The 24,789-nt window shown below is 36.5% G+C and overlaps 1 protein-coding gene across 1 annotated transcript in view; it reads right to left on the reverse strand.

Annotated features, from left to right (window-relative positions):
- Positions 1 to 1,576: 1,576 nt before the first annotated feature.
- LOC140159388 (phosphatidylinositol 5-phosphate 4-kinase type-2 beta-like) overlaps positions 1,577 to 24,789 on the reverse strand; it is a 72,983-nt gene continuing 49,770 nt past the window's right edge. The window contains exons 4-7 of the mRNA XM_072182845.1: positions 8,622 to 8,735; positions 7,745 to 7,997; positions 5,743 to 5,846; positions 1,577 to 3,464 (exon numbers count right to left, since the gene is read on the reverse strand). Coding sequence (XP_072038946.1) covers positions 3,384 to 3,464; positions 5,743 to 5,846; positions 7,745 to 7,997; positions 8,622 to 8,735 — 552 coding nt within the window. The 3' untranslated portion in view covers positions 1,577 to 3,383. The remainder of the gene's footprint in view (positions 3,465 to 5,742; positions 5,847 to 7,744; positions 7,998 to 8,621; positions 8,736 to 24,789) is intronic.

Raw genomic sequence — 24,789 nt, forward strand, 5'->3', positions numbered from 1 at the left:
TTTAGTTCAGTTTGGAGTAAGAAGATCAATATAGAGCCTCAACTGTGTATGAGTAAGAGTTGGTACATAATTAAGAACAAATTTCAGTACAAAATGTCTGCTCCCCCAAAAAAACCCTTTATAATGCATTATGGGTAATCAAGGCATTATGGGTAAAGTACAAGACTCAAAACTCTCATCAATACCAAATTTGGCAGGAAACGTTAAGAGTTTTGTTACTCTCTCTGTAAAAGTATATTCCACATTCAGGTGTCAAATTTCTGAGTCACCAATGGGAAAAAATTGATATAGAGAGACTACACTGTAATTTGCAGCTACAGAATTGCCATGTAGATCTTAGAGATAATGACATCAATGTGTGATGTTATGAGGCCCATCTGTTTGGTACTGACCCAGGTATAGTGTAATGCCGTAAACCTTTCTGATAAGTAAGTACACTGAGAAATTCAAAATTACAATGTGAACACACCTAAATTGATTACAAGTGTCTGCATAGTGTAGGAGTATTCGTGGTGGGTTGGATATCATATTTACGCATAATTTTGATAAGTAAACAAATTAAATCAAATAATGAATTTTTTTTTGATGAAGTAGTAATGTCCTTCGTCTTAATTTAGGTAATTGGGCTATTCCATTTAAAATCCACACTATCCCTGTGGAAGATTTGGTAAATATCTTCCACAGGGGGAGTTTGAATTTCAAATGGAATGAACACATTTAGGCAGCTCCATTTGAATTTCATACACCCTCTGAAAAAGATTCAACCTGAATCTTCCACAGAGGGAGAGTGAGTTTCTAATGGAGCTACGTAATGTGTTCATTCCATTTAAAATTCATACTCCCCCTGTGGAAGATATTTCCAAAATCTTCCACAGGGGGAGTATGGATTTTAAATGGAATAGCCCATTTCATCCTTTTGCTTCTGAAATTTTATTATTTGATTAAATTTGTTCATTGGCATTTTCAATTTGAAATTCATTCATCCCTATGTAAGACATGACCTTAATCTTTCACACAGGGAATGTGAATTTCAAATGAGGTTATCCGAATGGGTGACTTCATTTGCAATATTCACTCCTAGGTGGAATATTATGGCCATGTCTTTTATATAGGGCATATGGATTTCAACTGGAATAGCCCATTCATACTCAAACTACTGGATGAATAATCTACACCAATTACTCCATTTTTATCATTCTTGTAAATAATATCTCACCGATGTTATGCTAAGGATACTTTTCATAAGATCAAATACCATTAAAATTATAATATTACAATATCATTGAGAGAAATCTATGGACCATAAAGAGAGCATTTCTGTTTTAACCATTCAACCATCCCGTAAATATTAATTATCAACTGCAACTTGATTGTAATAGGCTAGTTAGTCCAGCTGAAATCCATTCACCCTATGGAAGACATGACCTTAATCTCCTACACTGGGGGTGTAGAATTAAAATGGACTCACCCATTCAGGTAACCCAATTTGAAATTCACACTCCCTGTGTGGAAGATCAAGGTCATGTCTTGCATGGAAGGTGTGTGGATTTTAACTGGAATAGTCCAATGTGTTTTCCTCAACATTAAGCCTATACTTAGACACATGCATTTTCGTTATCTATTTGTAATTCACTTCCCAAATACATCATTATCTTTTCAAAATTATATAAGCATACTTCTTTGGGTTGAGAAGCAATACATTTATCACAAATAAGGAATGTTCAAGAGTGCAAAGTTCATTTTAAAGTTTAAGCATTGCATAACTTTGCACTCTACTGATGCTTACTTTACCTCCGATCAGGTTAATGTTCCATATGTTTTTGGAGAAATACAATGTTTACTTTGAGAGAAATGTACATACATTTAAGACTTTTTAATACATACAATATTGTATACACTATACAAAGTACAAGATAATTGTAACAAGTATGAAAATGTTTTCAAATTGTCAATACTACATCAACAGGATCCCTCATATTGGATGGCTAAATAAACACTCTCACAGTCAAAGTCATTGTTTAGTGAACCATATACACATACATACAAAAATATGCAGTTTGGTGGTCTCTGTAGATTGTGCTTAGCCTGAATGTATCCTGAGTTAAGTTTCTGGGTGCCAATATAATATATGGGTCATTGGACTTCACACTTGACTATGAGAGTGTATTAGCTGGCCATCCTTGAATCAGAGTAGTTGTACATAACGTGTGGTTGAAATTAGGCACAATTGAATAGTCCAGTCCCCCAATGACACAGTTCAGTAATCTGAACTTTGACCTTGGGCCTCATACCCAAATGCCGAGGTCAATGATTACACTTGAGCGTTTAGACTGCTGAGCTATGCTACCATTAAGAAGAGAAAACAAGTTTGGTCTCTGAATGGGCCTTCCAGAAAGGAATGATTCATTTTGCAGGAAAGGAAAAGACTGGCTGTTCCAGTTGAAATTTTTTCACCTCCCAATGGAAGACATGATCTTAATCCCTCACACTGGGAAAATGAATTTTAAATGAGGTTACCTGAATAGATGACTCCTTTTGAAATCTACACTCCCCGTGTGGGAGGTTATGAATGTCATGTCTTCCATAGTGGGTTGTATGGATTTCAACTGGAATAGCTATGTGTCTTTTTAAAACAACACTAATAACTCAATCCGTATAGCAGTAAAGATGGGTTAACAAATTCTCTAATACCATGTATAAAACCAACAGTATGAGCCATCACTTTCTCATTTCAAGGACAAAGTTCATTGACCTTCACAGCTTAAAAGTTGACCTCAAATGATATCACTAATTTCACTTCCAATACCATAAACTCATGTTACTCCACTCTCATGTTATGGAGTATGAGTGTTTGCATCCAACTCCTTTAGAGGTCAGTTTAAAGGTCAGTCTCCAAGTTTACAAGCATATTGAGGTTATGAACTGTGTCCTTACATGGCATGGTTTAATTTGTTGTAAATCCCTCTTTTCTGAGGAGCACCAAGCTAATTTATGTTTTAGATCATCAGTGATAAGGCAAATAACTCATAACGTCTTTCTGGAAGGGATCTTCATGTACAACCACTGCTAATTTGACCTACTGTATAAGTGGTTAATTTTTCGCGAGGATTATATTTTGCAAATTTTGTAAATATATGTTATGTTGTGATGTTAACCATGCCAATATGAAAATTTTGTCTTATAATAACATTGTTAAGGCATGAATTTCATGAAAATACCAACATGCACCAAAGTTCCCCTTTGTCGGAAAATAACCACTTGCACAGTACTAGTTACAAAGAACTTCTGCACCACAAATGATAACTCGTAGTGGAGCTACTCCAAAGTTACCCTTGCTGACAAATTCCAAAAAACATCCTCTGCTAACATCATGGTTTTTTTTTTTACTCTAACGCTTTGGTGACAAATTCCAAAAACCTTTCTGCATACTGCTTGGGTTTAACGGTAGAAATTTCAGCCCCAGCCTATTAAGGAAAACAAAATAGGAATGAAATTAATAACTAGATTAGTAAATAATTATGTGGTGCATAAAACGTTTCTCTGTTGAACTTCTGAGATTAGAAATGGTAATGTTGGTGAAGAATGAACATACCGTATTTCCTCGAATAGTCGCCCCCCTCAAATAAACGCCCCCACCACTTTTTTCAACCAAGATGTTTCAAAAATGCCGATATCTTCTGTAGTAAGCTTACCAAGTTGCTTACATGGTCGATAATAGCAGCAATAATTGGCGAAAATCTGCATCGGAAACCCGGAAGTGAACCAAAAGTCAGTGTTTCTAGTTCATAGTTCATCATTTTAGCGTGACTTTTAAGCTTACCTAATGATTTTAATGGGAATTGTCGTGCTAAAAATGGCCTCTAATAAATGTCCCCCGCCCCCCTTTTGGAAAATGCAACGCCCCCGGGGGCGTTTATTCAAGGAAATACGGTATTGTAAAATGACCTCAAAGAACCCCTAAAATGACCTTTTACCTCACATCAAATGGTATCACATATGCCATTGTGCCCAAGGTTGGTTCAAGCCCTATTGAAATCCATCAAAGCATGTGGGAGAAATGGCAAAATCTTTACCTTTGATGCCATAAATCAATGATGACCTTACTTGACCCCTATTCCCCGTAGAAGTGACGTAATTAATTGGATTAACTACCATAGACCGCCCTGTACTACAAGCAGATTGCACTAATCACCTGTGTATGTCAGCAAACATAGATTGAATACAATACCGCTCTTTTCAAAGATACTTATCTTACAGGTGCGAGTGATCAGCCTTTCTTTGACATCTATGGTTCAATGCATCGGTACCACGTGAACGTTATAGTGCAGGGCGATATAGTCAAAATTTTATTCATCTATTGCTATGGTAGTTAATCCGATTAACTACGTCACTTCCACAGCATATATGTGACACAATCTGCTCAATAGAGTCCAAAGGAGGCATTTTTGAAAATCGAGTTACTATAATTATTAAATTATACAATCATTAGGCTATCATATATGAATACATCAAATGTCTAGCATACTTGGTTCTAAAGTTCTGTGATATGTATTTTCTTAGGTATTTATTGTTTTTTACTCAATACTTTTTTTGCCTTTATGATATCTCAATTTCTCGTGTCCCATATGACATTTGCCCTCTAATTCCATACCCTCCTACCTACATTGGCCCTGACCAAAAGATCATTCCATGTACCATAAAAATCAGAATCAGAATCTGTTTAATAATGCATCATTGAATGTATGATCAATATGAACATTAATGTTAAAATAAAATAGTGAATATTTTCAGTCATGGAACTTACTTTTTACAACTTGCTACATTACGTCTGATATCATCAGACTTCATCAGGCAGCTGACCCACTGGGTTAGTCATATGATACTTGAAGACGATTAGGGATCTTCTTGATGGTCCGGTCCCATGTGTGATGTAAGTTGTGTCTCATATCAGTCCCCCTTTCTTGGGAGAGAGTAGAGCAGGCGTCACTAATCAAGAAAGGGGGGCTGAGACACAACTTATCTCAAGTATGGGACCAGCCCATCAAGAAGATCCCTAGTCGTCTTCAAGTGTGATATAACCAGCCCAGCGGGTCAGCTGCCTGATGAAGTCTGATGGTATCAGGTGCAACATAGCAAGTTGTAAAAGTAAGTTCCAGTAAAGGATTTAATTCAAAACTTTATAATGTTAAAATGCTTCATTAGGTTTGGTAATCTGAAATGGGCTATTCCACTTGAAATTCATACACCCCATGGAAGACACATGTCTTAATCTTCCACACAGGGGATGTAGTTTTCAAATGGATTCACTCATTCAGGTTAACTCCATTTGAAATTCACACTCTCTGTGTGGGAGATTATGGTCATGTCTTCCATTTGGGGTGTAAGGATTTCAACTGGAACAGCCCAATGAGGGTCACATGTCAAATCTACAACATGATTTTAAAGGTTAAACTGATTTTTGCCATTTTAGGGCAACATAACATTTTTATTTGCCCAATGATGCATGGTTGGAGGTATGCTGATTATGAAGTTAATGATAACATGCTGCATTAGGTTTTGTAATTATAGACTGAAATGAGACTGATATGTCAAACCATAACATGATTTTTAAAGGAAGATGCTCCGATTTCCCTGCATGTTATTTACAGCCTTCATTGAATGGTCAGTGAATTATCTGATATTTTTTATGTCATTCAAAACCCTTTTTTCTCAAATTAAATATTGCCTACGCAATCAACTTACCCCATGTTTGACTGTTTTGGCAGCTTGTGCTGCTTTCTTCTTTGCCCCCCAATGCGTAAGAATGTCTATAAGTGCCATAAAGTATATCTCAGCCTTCGGCGAATCTAGGCAGAAAGAAAAGGACAGAGGGGTTAATGAAGATCAGAGGTAACTAATAGTCTCTTATACATAAAGGGATAACTAAACACATCAAAAGAAATAAGTCCCCCTCTGAACATGTCGTCATAACATTGTAAGGTTTCGTTTTGTACCAATAAAACTAACTTTGAAATAATTATATGACTGTTTACTAAGTGCTGTGTGAAAATGAGAGATTTCCATGACTTCAGGGCGGAATGAGCCTAAATTGAAGGCAAAAACTGCCCTTTTCAAAAGTCACAAAGTAGGCCTATGCTTGTCACAAAAGTTGATTCATGGCTTGTTACTAATGGAAAACCCCATGTGTTTGAGTGCAGTTTAAAATCCTCACCAAGTGAACATTTACTGTAATGTGTATCGATTCTTGATCATTCAGCCATGCAAATCACCTTGGTGCAGAGTTCAGCACAGTGAGTTGTAAGATGGCCAGTTCCATTCCTTGTCCCAATACGAAGCATAGGCCTACTTTGTGACTTTTGGAAAGGGCAGTTTTTGTCTTCAATTTGGGTTCATTCAGCCATGAAGTCATGGACATCTTTCATTTTCACAAAACACTTAGTAAACAATCACATAATTATTTCTAAGTAAGTTTTATTGGTACAAAGTTTTACTTTACGATTTTATGACAAAATTTTCAGAGGGGGACTTATTTCTTTTGATGTGTTTACATTGCTGGTGTGTTGAAATTTACACACTAATTGTAGTCTTACTACGAGGCTCACCTAAGTTAAGTGAAAGTTACTACATCTTCCTAAAGTTTGTTTGGCTTATAATGGGCGAAAAATAAGATTCATAACACTGTGTACTGATACAGAATGGTATGCACGCTACTTGTGCATTGCGTAAGGCCAAAAAAAAAAAATATTGTTGTGTTGCCCTCAAGTGGAAAAATGGGAAATTTGGGTAGGACGGTCGGATTATTATTTATTTATTTATTTATTTTTTTTTTGAACCTTGAGTTTTTAAAATCCCTCAAATATTAAATAATGCTTGTTCAATTAGGGAAATTTGTCAATTTTGACTTCTGGATACCTGTTAGACAACAATTAAAGACTAGTCTTACAATAAAATATTAATTTTAAGTGAAAAACATTGGGTTTTTGAACAAATCTGTAAAAATCATCATTCAAAAAAAAAAAAAAAAAAAAAAAAATTTAACCCTGATTTTTTAGGATTTAGGGTAGGACGGTTGAGGGCAACACAACAATATTTTTTTGTTGGCCTAATGTGTGACTGCCGCACGCTTATGTGAATTTTTATTTGAATGCGAGTTGGGACTTTAATTGACTCGTGCAGTAACAAAAAATTAATAATTTTTGCTTATTATAAGCCAAACAAACTTTATGTACTATCACCCTCCCAGATCAATGGCATAGTCAGGACTTTTTCAGCGGTGGGAGGGTGAGTGTCGAGGAAGGGGGAAGGCAACTTTTAAGGGGGAGGATCAGCAGTGCTACCACATCCTTCATCCCATGGATAAGGCAAATTGGATGATAACTGAGTAGGCTTGGCAGAGCAGGGGTTTTCAGAGTAGGTTTGACAGGAAATGCAAAAAGTTACGGTACATATTTCAAAAATTGTTCAACAAACAGTGCTGCACCGCCAGTATAACGGGCTCATCCACTAGTTCAAATAAGAAAAGTAACAAATTCTAAATTTGGCTAGATGAATGTACTATTTTACATGGCTCAATAGGCTTGGAATCTAGTCAGTTTGTCAGCTACTCATTTGGAAATTTAAAATTTAGGCATTTTCCCAAGTAAAGCAATTCAGAAGAAATAATGGCAAATGTTGTAATCTTTGTAAAAATATTTGTCCCAATTTTCCGAGAAAATTAACATTTTTTTCAGGACAGCTTTCTCACCTTCTGTGCATCTCACAGCATACACATTGCACCCAAAATCAAATTCATCATACTCTCCACTCGATAAAAGATGCCCCCTCGGTGACGGGCTATCAGGTGGAGTGAGCACCTCCCCACCGCTTCCGGATCCTTCATCATCGTCTATGCCATTGGCTTCGGTTGTCTCGTTTTCCTGTTGCTCCTGCTCGTAGCGCTCACTGTCATGGATACCGACGAGCAGACTGTAGTCCATTAGTTTCAGTTCTGCAAGAAACTGCACAAATAAATAAACAAACACAGAGTGTTAATGTCTAGTAAGTAAACTAAAAATAAATTTTTTGGATGTATATAGCGCATTTTTTCAGAGGATTCAAAGCACTGTAATTTTGCTGCCATTGGTGAATCATCAGAATCAGATCGCATCAACTAGGTCGGTTGCTTGAACCCGGGACTCAAGTGGTGCAAGGCGAGGGAACAATCACTGCCGCCAACTCACTCTCCCAGTGCCACATAAGATACAGTACCTTTTCTCTAGGAATTCTTATAATCAAATTGGTAATTTTTATATGTTGTCTCACAAAAGTATTTTGCATAGTTTGACAAAAAAACTATACAAAAACAAACAATGTTAACATTAAATAAACTCCTACATGTCTGATTGTCATTATGAGTTTGACTTGACAATTTGTGCCAAATATCGATTTTGCCTCTTTGTTAAATTCATGTTACGTTTGAATTCTCTTGCCAGCATGAGAGGACAGCATGATTATTTAACGGTGATTTAGCTTGATAAGTGAGTGAAAGAGGGCAGCATACAGGTTTAGTTAACAAAGAGACGAATCGATATTTGGCAAATCGATATTCGGCATTCTGCCAAACTCATAACCCATGTACTTACATCTGTATCAAATTTGAGTCTCTTCATCAGTGTGTCTTTGGCCTCGGCTCCTATCCTTAACTTCACATTGTCATTGACAAAGTCATTATCCTTCAATGTCGGTAAATCCTTGTCCTAATCAAAACACGAAAAAAAATATGGTGGGGAATTATTTTTATTATATTCTTTACTTTGTTCTCCTTCATGTGACACCACTTGGGGTTCATACCTTCTTGGCATTTTGAGATATGAAAATGACCCATATGAATATTGACCCAGGGCTTATTATGAGTGCCACCCCTAGGTGGGAAAATATTTTTATTATATTCTTTACATTTTCCTCTTTCTTTGACACCACTTGGGGGTTCATACCTTTGTGGCATTTAAAGATATGTCAATTTCGGACCAAAAGGTTGGTAAGGGGCTGTGCAATAATTATGAGCCCTGGGGAGGGTAAAATTGGGGGGGCAAGAAATTTTTGGCGAGACGAAAGGGGGGCAAGCAATTTTTGGCAAGCCGAGAGGGGGGGCAAGCGATTTTTGGCACGATTCACGGGCACCTTTTTAATAAAATGCTTTAAAAAGGCTTAGGAAAACGGCACGGAAACGCATACATATGAAAAATTGCCTCCACGCAGCGCCCGCAACATACATCTAGACCATTTAAAGTTTGGAATTTGGGATCCCAAAATTTGGCATGTTCAAGGGGGGGGGCAAAGAATTTTTGGCGGGCCGAGAGGGGGGCAAGCGATTTTTGGCGGGCCGAGAGGGGGGCAAGCGATTTTGGCGAGCCGTTAGGAAATTTTACCCCCCCGGGGGGCTGATAATTATTGCACAGCCCCTAAGTAAGTAAGTAAGTAAGTTAGTAAGTAACATACACTAATATAGGCTGATACCATTTCATGTTTCAGCAAAAATGAGATTGATGATTGGATTTATACACAAATAATAATCCAGTGATTCCTGGAAAATATTACCTTGAAGTTGAAGTACATTGACCTATAAAATATGGAATGGATAATTACAAAACTCATATGTTGCAGCCGCTTTTTTTTATTATCAGTTGGTCATGTTTTTTGAGGTGGGACCCAATTGTGTCACATCTTGCAATTTGTCAAAAATCAACTCCTTTTTTGTATTTCTGATTATATTTCAAAAAGTTTTCACCCAAACTAGTAAAAGTATACATTTTTAGAAAGCATATATTGTCATGATTGCAAATCTGTAAAGTTTGAATGGATATACAGGGTGTACCAAAAAATATACAGGGTGATTCCATTGAAAAATACCGAAAAAAATAAATTTCTTTACCGCCCCAATATTTCTACATAGTATATTAAATTGGAAAATGAACTTGATATTTGGAATGTACACAGTTAGTCCTTTCATTAAATGTATAGTTTGCACTATATTTGTTAAGCCCATTGTGTTATACAGGGTGTGACAAAAAGTTGTAAATTATTTTTTTTAATTTATGTAAAATTTCCCTGAGTGCCATTAAATTTGGAAGATATATTCAAAATAGTTTACAGAATTGCTATAATATCAAATTTAAATATCCAATTCCTATATAGGGTGTTCCAAAAATCAATATTCAGTGAATAATTAGTAACAAATGTACATGTACAATACATGTACAATTAGCCTACATCAATAAACTATTTAACAATAACCAGAGATCAATATGTCATCAGATTAAATCCTTTGACTGTAATAATCTCCTTTTAGAAGATTTATTTCATATTTCAAAGATAAAACAATATTGAAATTTATTTCATATGCATGCATGCAAAATTACAGCCCATTGTATTGTATGACCCACATTCCACTGCATTAATTAAAAGCTTGTTAAATCCTTAATTACTAAGTTCATTAAGATTAACTAGGCAATTATAGTTATAGAAAGTTACAAAATAAGATTAACATTATGCAAAATGCATTTTTACTTCTACTAGGCACCAAAGTGCATAAATTTTATTAATGAACATCAACTTCCCATTGGAATTACACAGAGCTCCTCCGCCCGGCTCCTCCACTTCCGCACCACCCCTGACTAATTAACTTAATTAAGCTGTTGTAATTAATTAATACATTTGTTTAATTGTATTTGTTATTAATTCATTAGATTAATAATTTATCTTCAAAATAAGACCAAAACCATTTGTTCATGATGAATTTTAGCAAAAATATAGGAATAAGTAGACAAAATGATTTAGCAAAATGTGACAGCACCACCTTTTTTAGGGTCCCAGTATAAAAAACATGACCAGTTATGATGGCACAAGGCCAGCTGTGGATATACATATCATATACCTAGATATTGTTAATCATGGATTTATCGCTGAAATCTCATCAGTAATGGTCTTTATGGCATTCAGTAAAAGTCACTTATGTGTGTCATTTGACTTTTTGAAGGATTTAAATAAGTATTGCAACGGGCACCAACATTCAGGCCCATACACAGGGGTTTCTTGTGGGGGTGTGAATTTCCAAAATATGAACCTTTTCCCTCAAAAACAAGAACAAAAATAATTTGCATGCAAAAATAGTGGATTTTATCCTCTAAAATTTATCATTTGGAGCTACTTTGAACATAAAACATGAAAGAGTGGTCCATTTGTTAATTTTAGTTTCTAATTCGACCTTCTTAGACATTTGGACTGATTTTTTTGTGGGGCAGATTTTTTTAGGGAGGGCTGCTCCTCACACTCCCCATTTGTACAGGCTTGGCTTCAGTATATTTGATCCATTATATTCTACGCTCTAACTGTGTTATCATACCATAAAAACCTTCCCTGATCATGAACTCCTATTTTCCTCATAATTCAATTTAACAAGTTCTATGATAGAACTACATTCAATGGTTCTATGAGAGAACCTCATTCAATGGTTCTATGAGAGAACCTCATTCAATGGTTCTAGGAGAGAACCTCATTCAATGGTTCTGCGAGAGAACCTCATTCAATGGTTCTATGAGAGAACCTCATTCAATGGTTCTATGAGAGAACCACATTCAATGGTTATGCGAGAGAAGCACATTCAATGGTTCTATGAGAGAACCTCATACAATGGTTCTATGAGAGAACTACATTCAATGGTTCTGTGAGACAACCTCATTCAATGGTTCCGTGAGAGAACCTCATTCAATGGTTCTATGAGAGAACCTCATTCAATGGTTCTATGAGAGAACTACATTCAATGGTTCTGAGAAAACCACATTCAATGGTTCTGAGAGAACCTCATTCAATGGTTCTATGAGAGAACCACATTCAATGGTTCTATGAGAGAACCTCATTCAATGATTCTATGAGAGAACCTCATTCAATGGTTCTATGAGAGAACCTCATTCAATGGTTCTATGAGAGAACCTCATTCAATGGTTCTATGAGAGAACTACATTCAATGGTTCTATGAGAGAACTACATTCAATGGTTCTATGAGAGAACCACATTCAATGGTTCTATGAGAGAACCTCATTCAATGGTTCTATGAGAGAACCTCATTCAATGGTTCTATGAAAGAACCCCATTCAATGGTTCTATGAAAGAACCCCATTCAATGGTTCTATGAGAGAACCATATTCAATGGTTCTATGAGAGAACCACATTCAATGGTTCTATGAGAGAACCTCATTCAATGGTTCTATGAGAGAACCTCATTCAATGGTTCTATGAGAAAACCTCATTCAATGGTTCTATGAGAGAAGCACATTCAATGGTTCAATAGTGCTATGAATGAACCACATTCAAATGGTTCAATATTAATCATGAGGTTGGGGTCAGGCATGGGAAATTTATAACAATAATTATTACAAATTATAATTTTAACAGTTCTGAATCAGACCAATTACAAGCAAGGGGTTGATACTCCCTAATACTGATGCCTTGAAGCCCACTTAAAAAATCTGCCCCTGAATAATGCCTCACTATGGACCACAACGGCCTCAACTCAATGGCATAGTCCAATAACCTCAATTAAACAATAATAATGCAAAATATGACCTCAAGTTGCAGAGTATGAGTTTTTGTACTCAAATTTTCAAAGGTCATTCAATGAATGTGCAAATGTATTGGGGTTAAAGAACTGTGCCCTGCTAGATGAGCATGTTGTGGATCCTAGTGCCTGCTACAGGCTCGATTGCAAGTCTTCAAATGTAGGTTGTTTTGGCAAGGTACTTTGAAATTCAACAATTATAGATTAAATACTGTGTATTACTTGTTGAGAGTGGAATTAGACAAATCAATACACAGGCGCTGAGATGTTGATGCCTCTAATACGTTCTTCCAGATGAAATCCATACACCCCCCTATACAAGACATGACCTTAATCTTCCACAGAGGGAGTGTGAATTTCAAATGGGGTTACCTAAATGGGTGACTCCATTTGAAATCTACACCCACTGTGTGGGAGATTAAGATCATGTCTTCCATGGGGGTGTATGGATTTCAACTGGAATAGCCCATTTTATGCACAAGCCCTGCAGGGGCAAGTTCATTCGGCAAGCATTAATATGTACCAAAATGGTCTCAGCCTCAATGGCATGGTTCAGTTGAACCTCAACTCAACAGTCACAGCTCAAAATTGACCTCAAGTTGTGGTGCATGAGTTTCATACCTAATGCTTACAAAGGTCATTCTATGTACTTATAGGGCGTACTGGGGTTAAGGAACTGTGACTTGAGAGATGAGCATATTTTAGAGCTTAGTACATTGACATTTCAGCAAAAGTGAATCGATTTGTCTCATTACTCAAGCAAAAAATAATTCACAATATTTTTAACGTAATTAATACACAAGAAAGAATTGTTTTTGGCTATTTTCAGAACACATTGTCACTAAAATAGTAAATGACCAGATTGGGGCTCGAGCAAGAAAATTTTGAGAGAGAGAAAAATCAGGTCTCAGCGGGGATTGAACCCTTGTCGCTGGATTACCGGTCCAGAGTGTTACCACTGTACTACCTGAGTTCACAGTTGGTACTCGGGCAATCTCAACTTAAGTTCCCATGATAACTCTCTCATTGTGTCTCAGCGGCCAATTATATAATATTAAATAATGAAGAACGAGGCGGCCTATATGCTTCACCCTGGCAGGGCGTAAGACAGTGCAAGACACAAATTAATATATGCGAGGATCGGAAATAAACGATGCAAGCCCGAAAAAATAGTAAATGTTAGGAAAAAGTGGCCCCCATGTCCGGAGCGTCCAGGGAGGGGCAATGGTGTATATATAAAATACACAAGAAAGATATTTTTTATGCTATTTTCAGAGCAAATTGTCACTAAAATAGTAAAAATAAGAAAAAAAATGTGAGCCAGGCCCAGGGATGGGCACGCTTAAAAATCACATAAAATTCCCCTCAAATCTATTCCATCCAAGTCGCTAAAATTCTGTCATATCACTAAAAATTGACCCAATATCACCTTAACTAACCACTGAATCTACAAATAATTGCCCAGAATCCACTTTTTCAAAAATCCACACAAAAAGGTCCACCTTTAAAAAAAACTAACCCCCTCTTAAATAATTCCCAACTATGGACCCAATGTGAACAATGCAAATGCTTCCAACACCAACAAGAACATATGTGTGTACAAAAACACTGTGTGTACATGAAAAGTAAGTAGGCAAAGTGCTATGAGACATTTTCATCACACCAGGGCCATATTATTCTAATGGCTCTCTTCTGATTAGCTACTAGGATACATGAGTACATTGTTCTTCAAATTTAGTGGTAAATTATGTCCTATAATATAAATCATTTACTTAAAGAAGGATTTCGTGATCCTAGCATCTTCTTTTTATGACATTTTTCAGTAGATATCCACGAAAAAAGCTTATTCCCAAAATTTCAGTTGATTCGGATTTTGCATTTGCGAGTTATGCATTTATAATTATGTGTATTAACTGCTCCATAGGCCACTGTTGTAATTTCGATTAAAATTTGACGATATTTTTACTAAACGAATTAATCTGCAAGAAATTGTTGGTACAATGTACATAAACATTGTGTAGCCAGGAGTTTCCAGTGGTACATGTATAAATATCTCAACTTTTTTGGAGAAAAGTGGGGGGATAAGGCTGTGGATCACGAAATGCCCTTTTAACTGAATGTGATTGTGATTTATCTCGACAAAACACATGACTTTTGCACTGGTGATTTAGTTTTACTAAGCAACCAACAACCTGGATGGTACCTCAAAATGTCAGTGTTAGAAGTAACACTGATAAGAGCATCCATCCTCACAGAGAACTACAACTGTGTTAAGTTTCACTATAACATATTCATATCGGAGCAACACCCTGCACATTCCATGAAATCGCGTATACCAAGAGAATATTGCGCTTTTCCAGCACAGTCAGCTGTTGACATTTTGATAAAACAGGATATGTGTTAAAGAGTGCATATCACTTCACATCATGTATAACATTTCATCAAGGACCACAACACATAATCAAACCTTCCCATAGTGCATTGCTTCAAATTAAAAAAAAAAAAAGCGGCCAGAGCATAATTACATAAGATTATTTATATTGTGCTTCACAGAAATTCATTGACCACTAGGGGTCAAGACACAGTGTAAACCATTTAGCATCATTAAGGTGGGACAGGTGGAATTGACACTTTTTCTAGTGGAAACATACTAGGAAACCCTTACTTAGTATATGAAACAAGTATATGCTGAAATACACATTACATACTTAATTACATATTTTATGCATATTAATTAGCTAATTTGCATAATTAATTAGCGTAAATTGGCCAATTTTCAAAAAAATGTGGAGCCACTATGCAATGTCCTATGAAGTACATTGAGGTGTCAAATTAAAGCTCTTTGAAAGATCTAGAGCATGGACCTACTTCTGGTTACATACAAGGTTAGGTAGGGTTACCCCACTGGATTTTCCAATTTCAGGTGAATGCAATTTTGAAAATGTACCAAAATCACAATTTCAGGTATTTTGAATTTACTTTAATTTAGGTCCATGCCCTAGATAATTAAATAAGCTTTATTTTGATACCTCAATGGGCCTCATAGGACATTCTATAGCGGCTCCACATTTGTTCAAAATTCAATATTTGCTGAAAAAATGAAATGCGTAAAAAACGTCATGCAACGGGTTCGTAAACAAAGAAAATAATAAGATTTTTGTTGTAATTAGCATGTTTTTTATACAATTTGCATAATTTTTCCAGATTTTTTTTTATGTTATGAAAACTACATACATTAATGTGTCTAAAATGACAAAAACTAATTTTTGATGAAATGATGATTTTGGCCTATCTAATTACACCTGTCCCACCTTAATGCAAGAACCCTGGTCAGCCTATATATAATAACCAATGCAGCCAGGATTAGCTCCTGACTTTCCAGCCTGTATACCAGGACAATTAGCAAATGTTCCTTACCAGGGAGAGTTTCAAGCTAGCTCACCTTTTTCTCGAAGATATAGAATATATTAAATTGAATCAGGAATACATTTAGCAATGCATGATGGGAATGTATGTTTATCTGCTGTGATCAAGGACCAAGTAACACCACCCTGGATTGACTCAGGAATATACTTAGCAATGCATGATGGGAAAGCATGCTTACCTGCTGTGATCAAGGACCAAGTTACACCACCCTGGATTGACTCAGGAATATACTTAACAATGCATGATGGGAAAGCAAGCTTACCTGCTGTGATCAAGGACCAAGGAACACCACCCTGGATTGACTCAGGAATATACTTAGCAATGCATGATGGGAATGCATGCATCTCTGCTGTGATCAAGGACCAAGTAACACCACCCTGGATTGACTCAGGAATATACTTAGCAATGCATTGCATGATGGGAATGTATGTTTATTTGCTGTGATCAAGGACCAAGTAACACCACCCTGGATTGACTCAGGAATATACTTAGCAATGCATGATGGGAATACATGCTTCTCTGCTGTGATCAAGGACCAAGTAACACCACCCTGGATTGACTCAGGAATATACTTAGCAATGCATGATGGGAATGCATGCATCTCTGCTGTGATCAAGGACCAAGTAACACCACCCTGGATTGACTCAAGAATATACTTAGCACGATGGAAATCGCTCGCTTCTTTGTAAATAAAAGGCAGTGTCTATTTATAGCGAGTTGTGTGCGTTTAAGGTGCTAGAGTTTCAAATCATGCAAATCAGCTATGTTTAATGAGGAGCTGATTTATTAAAGTGAACAAGGTTCACAGGACAGCAGCTGAATGCATCATACAATAGATGATCAACACAGAATAAACAGTGACTTGGTGACATTAGCAAACTATAATATGCGAGAGTATGTTATATGCTCATTTTTGCTTTCATGCAAGAGCTGTCACATTTGTCATGTAGCTAAAAAACTTTGCAAAAACGGCTTGTGCCCCCCAATCAGCCTCGGTGCTCCTAAATCATGGTCGGGGCCCCCCCCCCCCCCATATGATGACCCACACTACACCACTGCATACATTCATCAAAACAGGGGCACCATGGTGCACACATGCCCTGAACAATAATATAAACTAGGGGGAAAAGCCCTTAAAGAGATAGACAAGTTAGCTCAATCGATAAGGTGTTCAACTATGGTGTGAGAGGTTGAACCCTGGTCTCTCCGTGGAAAAATTGAGTTAGCTTGAAATTCCCATGAACAAGAAACTCAACTGTTAATTGTCTTCTTGTAACCAGTACAAAACTGACCCGCAGCAAAGTCCCCGAGTTGTTGTTAAATGGGTTATGGAATGATGCGAGGCCGTAGTGGTCAACACAACAACATTATGTATGTGTGTGCTGAGGCTTGTGTGTGCTCTGCGTAGCATACTATAAACCATTGCATTTTTTAATAATTTTTTTAATGTTAGGGCCAATTCTGTAATTGAGCACTCCTTTTACATTTCAGCAAACTGCACTGTCAACTTAAAGTCAACCATATTCTATTTACAGATCAAATTGATGAGTTTCACTTGAAAATTGAACTCTTCCATAATGGCAAATCTTCTTTTAGATTTATTCATAAATAAAATACAAAGGCGAAAAACACACTTCCATATCTGCATGGAATATATTCACAGCTTTTCAAGCACACACAAGTTTTAACTGCATCAATAATAAATGAGAATTTAAGAGCCTCTTCAATTTTTTATACTCTGGGAATGTATCTTGCATACGTGTGTTTATATAATATAATAGAAAATATAATAATAGATACATAATAAAGCCTGAAATTGTTTTATCAAATATACTCAAACAATATGCATACGTCAAAAACATACAACACTCTTTTCAATTACGATTTAGGTTGGCGTCATCATCATATTCACAGGACTGATAGTTCAATATACTTAGCACTTGCCAGCCTTTCATGTTTTTAAAATCAGAATTTGTAACACAAGGGTGACAATGACCTCCACTGCCACTAATTTTTAGGTACAATTAATTTTTTTATTTCTATTTTTGTCATCTCGTATACAGCAATTTGCCAAACCGAAACACCATAAAATTAAAATTGTTTTTGCATTTTTGGAATACGCATTTAGACGTTCTACACCTTGGTCTGGGCCGGACATTTTAAAAAGGATATTAGAAAAGCGCAGAAGATATCCCTTCATCCATTTTTGTAGGATCCAAGTATTTTACAATGTCAGTTGTCAGTGGGGACAAAATATTTCCTGGAGGGAATCATTTTGGTCCGGTGTTACAGAGATAATTGCGTGCAAAGCACAAAAATTGTACACTTTTTTCACCCAACTATTTTTCCCCAATTGTGTGTTTACCTGGATTAAATTGTTAATTTTACACTTTTTGGGGGGGGGAGGGAAGTAAGGGAAGGTTGAAATTTGGGTGGGGTTGGTTTTAGGGGGATGGAATTTTATTTATTTATTTTGGGGGGAGGGAGGTTGAACAAGCAAATCAATCATTTGGGGGTTTCAACTCATCCCCCAAAGACCACACTTGGGCCCACCTTTAATATTTGGTGCAGTCAGCAATGGCAAGGAAGCTATCTTTTCCTATTATTTATAACTTGAATAACAATTTAGCAGATATAATAGCCAGTATAATTTGACAATTTAACCACTGGGAATATATATCAATCATTTGAACAATTTTATGTTGAAAAATCTCTATCATCAAAAATGCAGTCCTATTAAATAAACTTCATATTCCTCCACGGCATAAACATTGCACATACCATCGGGCTATTCCAGTTGAAATCCATACACCTCCTATGGAAGACCCAACCTCAATCTCCCACACAGGGGGGTGTAGATTTCAAATGTAGTCACCCATTCAGGTAACCCGTCCATAATTCACACTCCCTGTGTGAAAGACTAAGGTCATGTCTTCCACAGGGGGTGTATGGATTTCAACTTGAACAGCCTACAGATCCACCTGTTTATTGCCACAAAACTAGCTCCGAAAATTCTTCAGACAGAAAAAAAATTAGTATAGACGAGTAATGCAATGCAAAAACTGTGTACTGCGAATGAGACTATAGCACCGTTGGAAGACGGATACTTGATACAAGCTGCCTGAAACACTAGCTACATTGGGCTATTCCAGATGAAATCCATCCGCCCCCAATACAGAAGACATCACCTCAATCTTCCAAACAGGGAGTGTGAATTTCAAATGGGGTTACCTCAATGTGGTGACTCCGTTTGAAATCTACATCCCCCTGTGTGAGAGATTAAGGCCATGTCTTTAATAGGGGGTGTATGGAATTAAAACGTAACAGCCCATTTCATCCTTTTCAGATTGCGATTTTAGCATCGAATAACGTGAGCATTGACCTATTTATAGATGAAATATGTTACAAAATGGTACCATTATGTAATAATTTGTATGATTCACCGCGGTAAATTAAGATTGAATTCTAAGGAGATAGGGGAGGGTACATCATTAGAGGCAGAATGATGATGCCTCATGCTACAGTGTAGTATTTCCACAGGTTATAATATATTATGATTTCATGTTTGCCCGTAAGACTCAAAACGGATAACTGAGCATTCTTAAATACTAGTTAGTATCAACCCAGCTTTTTAATAGTTTGATTCACATTGCAAATATATTTTCACTTTTTGGCTCAGACTTTAACTCTCTCCAAGCGGAAGTTAAAATTTTTTTTTTAAATTTCAGAATTGTAAATTTTCATGTCTATATATGGAATCTGCATGAAAAATGCATTAAAATGAGTACAAACAAGCCTAGTATTGGTTCAGTGATTCTTAAGGGGGTACTACACCCCTGTGGAAAATTTGTGACTATTTTTGCATTTTTCTCAAAAACTAATAACACACTGGTAATAAAAGTTATGTATATTATTGGGGCAAGGAATCCAATTACTACACTGAAATTTCAGTGCCTCAAGACAAGCGGTTCCGTTTATATGATAGGAAATGATGTCCATCCTAGCGGTACCTTATTTCTTATCATAAATAACGAACCGCTTGTCTTGGGTCACTGAAATTCCAGTGTAGTTATTAGATTCCTTGCCCCTACAATATACATAACCTTTGTTACCAGTGTGTTATATTAGTTTTTGAGAAAATGCAAAATAAACACATTTTTATCGAGGGTGTAGTACCCCTTAAGATAGTTTCTTAATATTTTGAGAAAATATCTCAAAATTTAGAACTTCTTATGTTGATGGGTATGGCTAGCATACAGAGCATTAAGCAACTCGCATCTTGTATAATTTGGAACATGTTTCCCCTGTTCCGGGGAGAGGGGAGCACTTATATTTGAATACCTGAGTGGAAGAAGGGCCCAACTCCAATTTTTTACAAAAATGAGTTAGACTCAGCATATTATTGCCAGCAGACTGTTCTTCCTTGTGTGCGAAAGATGAGCCAAAATCCACTCTCCAAATAGTCTTCCATGCACTCTTAATCATGGTTTTCATGGAAGAAAGGCCCAACTCCATGGAGTTGGGCCCTTCTTCCACAAATATTGGGTTAAAGAGGATTTTTTTTCATCCATGGAAATCTGCTTTTCACTACAATAAACTTTCTTGCTAACATATTACATGCTTCTACTTGTCCAATTAATGGATAATTACCAACTTTCTGTAGCTATTTATAACCCATCTGCTTGCAGAACTGGCACATGCAATATATTAGTGGAAGAAGGGCCCAACTCCAGTTTGTTTTAAGACTTGTACAGTTGCCATGGAAACATCATATATAATTTTGAATGTATGTAATATTGTATGTTCAATTGTTCATGTATTGAAGATCCCTGAAGATGAAAACATTCTGTCTATAAAACTTTTCCAAATATTCAGTTTTTCTTGATATCTCAAAAACAGTTTTGATGGAGTTGGGCCCTTTTTCCACTCAGGTATTCATTTCAAGTTGTATATCACCCAGATACAAGGACTTTTAAAAAGTACCCAAAGCAAGTATTTTTCATTATTGTAAAAAGAACCTGAAGCAAGTACTACACGATTGTTTTCCAACCCTACAATTTGGAACATGTTTCCCCTGTTCCGGAGAGGGGGAGCACTTGTGTTTCAAGTTGTATATCACCCGCATACAAGGACTTTTAAAAAGTACCCAAAGCAAGTATTTTTCATTAGGCCAAAAAAAAAAAGGTTTGTCTCAAAGCTCGCGCGCGCATTTGTAAAATCGTGAGATTTTTAGTTTTCCAGAAAAATCGTGAAAATCAGATTTTTTCTCCAAATACCATGAAAAAGTCGGAATAAAAAAAAAAAAAAAAAAAAAAAATCGCATTTGCATTTGTTTTCAAACCACTCGTGAGCTTTGAGACAAACCATTATTTTTTTGGCCTTATTGTAAAAAAGAACCTGAAGCAAGTACTACATGGTTGTTTTCCAACCCTACAATATGGAACATGTTTCCCCTGTTCTGGGGAGGGGGGAGCACTTGTATTTCAAGTTGTATATCACCCACATACAAGGACTTTTAAAAAGTACCCAAAGCAAGTATTTGTAAAAAGAACCTGAAGCAAGTACTACATGGTTGTTTTCCAACCCTACAATTTGGAACATGTTTCCCCTGTTCTGGGGAGGGGGGAGCACTTGTATTTCAAGTTGTATATCACCCACATACAAGGACTTTTAAAAAGTACCCAAAGCAAGTATTTTTCATTATTGTAAAAAGAACCTGAAGCAAGTACTACATGGTTGTTTTCCAACCCTACAATTTGGAACATGTTTCCCCTGTTCTGGGGAGCGGGGAGCACTTGTATTTCAAGTTGTATATCACCCGACTACAACAACTTTTAAAAAGTACCCAAAGCAAGTATTTTTCATTATTCTAAAAAGAACCCGAAGTAAGTACTACGCGGTTGTTTTCCAACCCTAAGCAAGTATTCTACTGTTATGAGTCGTAATGAACACAATTAAAACTGCCGGTAGCAATCAGTCAAGAGGCCTGAAGAAAAACCAACAAAAATACACACTTTTTAAGTAGATTTTGAGTACTTTTTCACCCAGAATTTTACCTTCATTTCAACTGATTGAAATTGGCATCTTGAAGCTGAGTTCAGCTACCCTTTCGAGTAACATCAGTGCAATTAAGGTACCCTTTTCCCCCATTTTTTGCTGCAGTTTTCGACACCCTAAGCGAGATATTTGTGTATCACACCCAGCCATGAAAATATAACCATTTTACTTGTTATTTTTTTGTACGCGGGTGATAAACGACTTAAGTGCAAGCGCCCCCAACCCCTGTTCAGGGTCAAAATAATATTCGAAAAATTCTAAGGATGGTCTGCTTTTCATCCCAGCTACATACACTGTAAGTACATATCATTAGATTGATAAAGTTTACCTAGTTTACTTCGAGGACTGTCAAAAATGTAAATTAAAAAACATTTGCAATAAAATTTGTATTATTATAGCTAATTTCAAAATAATCTAAAACATTTTCATGAATTTAGGATACCCTGTTTTACCAAATCACTGCTTGGTTTTGAGCTTTAATATACGTTGCATGTGGGAGAACTAATGTACAAACATTTTTGTCAACTGAAGAAATATTTCATATCTGGATTAGAAGATGAATTTTTTTTTGATTTTTGTACACATACATTAGCAACAGAGTCGACAGTAAAAAGGAGTTTCCATATTTTATACCATGTATGTAAAATTATGCTACATTGCAGAATAACCAGAAATGACACACTGGTCTAGATCAGTTTATATCCTTGTCAGCTTGTCAAGCAAACCCTGGAAGCGTTTCTACTCGGCTATTCCAGATGAAATCCATACCCCCTGTGGAAGACATGATCTTAATCTCCCACACAGGGAGTGTACATTTTAACCCCATTTGAAATTCACACTCCCTGTGTGGAAGATGAAGGTAATGTCTTCCACAGTGGGTATATTGATTTCAAATGGAATAGCCCATTTTATGACAGAAATGACAGTGCTCCACTGTAAAAAGTAGAAATTTTCGCAAGATGAATTTTTTACGCTGCATCAATTGCAAACATTCTTGATTCATTTTTGAACTTTGGTAATTTCAAATTATCTACATACATGTGTACATGTACACTTAAAATAAACAAGACACAAACTAAACAGTTTTGTGCAAAATTAAAAACAATATTGCAAACTGAGAAGAGTACGATAAACACAAAAATTAACGTACAGCAATAAATTTCACTTTTACAGGTCAAGATGTCTATCCCTTTTCATCTCAAAGATATCTGTTTCCATGTCGCCCTAGAAACGACATACTGTTTTATAATATTCACATGTCTATAGCCATCATAAAATGCATATTTGAGACATCGTCAACTAACTGTGCTCCTGGAGCGCAACTGCTATGCTAACCTCCCCACACAGTGCTATTCTAGCCCTACTTTCGGGCTCTGTTTCTTTAGTATATAATCCAGAGAAGTTGCGCCAGTATCGCGCTGCATGCTCCTATGTGGAAAGTAATGGCGGTTAGTAACCTACTTGTGCTTCAGGAACTCAGTTAGGTTACAGCATCTCCAATATGCATCATAGAAGCGAGTCAACCCTAGTGTCCCTATTCCATACCATGGAGTTGATCCGTCCTATAATACCCGCTCTTTCCCCGGACACCTGCATAAATCTGCTGTGGCTTTAAATCTTTATCTTGGATTTCCTATCTATCATTAGAATACTGGAACTCTAGTAAATGTCCACACAGAAAGCTGAACGTTCTAAGATGCCAAGCCGCTTGGGGTTTCAGTCCCCGAGGTTCAGGTTGTGTGAACATACTACGAGGTAATTAGAGGATTTATATTTGGAGTTATAGCCAGTCTTTTAAAAGGTGGTAATAGCTAGTTTTAGCTAAATTCATGAATATCTTTCAACTTCACTTAATGTGTATCTTGGTGTGAATGCATTTGGAGGTTCTTAGCATTGCCACTTTGATTTGCTATTCCCTGTAGAAGTTACGTAATAATCAGATTAAAGGGGCATTTTGTGATCCACAGCCTCATCCCCCCACTTTTCCCAAAAAAAGTGGAGATTTTTACACCACTGGATACTCTGCTACATGATGTTTATGTACCAAATATTTCTTGCAGATTAATTCGTTTAGCAAAAATATCGCAAATTTGAATTTCGTTCTGGTGCACCAGAACGAAATTACAACACATTGTCTATGGAGCTGTGTAATACACATAATCATGCATAACTCGCAAACGCAAAATCGGAATCAACTGAAATTTTGGAAATAAGCTTTTTTCGTGGATATCTACTGAAAAATGTCATAAAAAGAGGATGCTAGGATCACGAAATCCTCCTTTAACTACCATAGCAATTAGATGAATACAATTTTTGAATAGATCGCCCTGCACTACAAGCAGGTTGCATTCATCACCTGTGTATGTCTGCAATCATAGATTGAATACAATACCACTCTTTTCTTACAGCATACCCTATGGTTAGTTTTTCACCTTCAAACATACAAACAATCTCAAAAGTTGGGTAATAGAAAACTTTCTTTGGTGAAGGCCCCATGTCAACAATGCCTAGAAAAGTTACTTTTTGCCTTGTAAAAGAACCAACATCATCCAACATATTTTTTATTCTTAATCTTCCACAACTCGAATGTGAATGTTTGGACATTTATGCACCCATGAGCAAATGAAGTGCTAAACAACCCTCCCCCAAAAAAAAAAAAAACTACACCAGAAATGTAAATGTGCATCAAGCAAGAGTGAGGGTCAACATAATTA

The sequence above is a fragment of the Amphiura filiformis genome, chromosome 8, assembly GCF_039555335.1.
Source record: "Amphiura filiformis chromosome 8, Afil_fr2py, whole genome shotgun sequence".
In the NCBI taxonomy this organism is placed as follows: Eukaryota; Metazoa; Echinodermata; class Ophiuroidea; order Amphilepidida; family Amphiuridae; genus Amphiura; species Amphiura filiformis.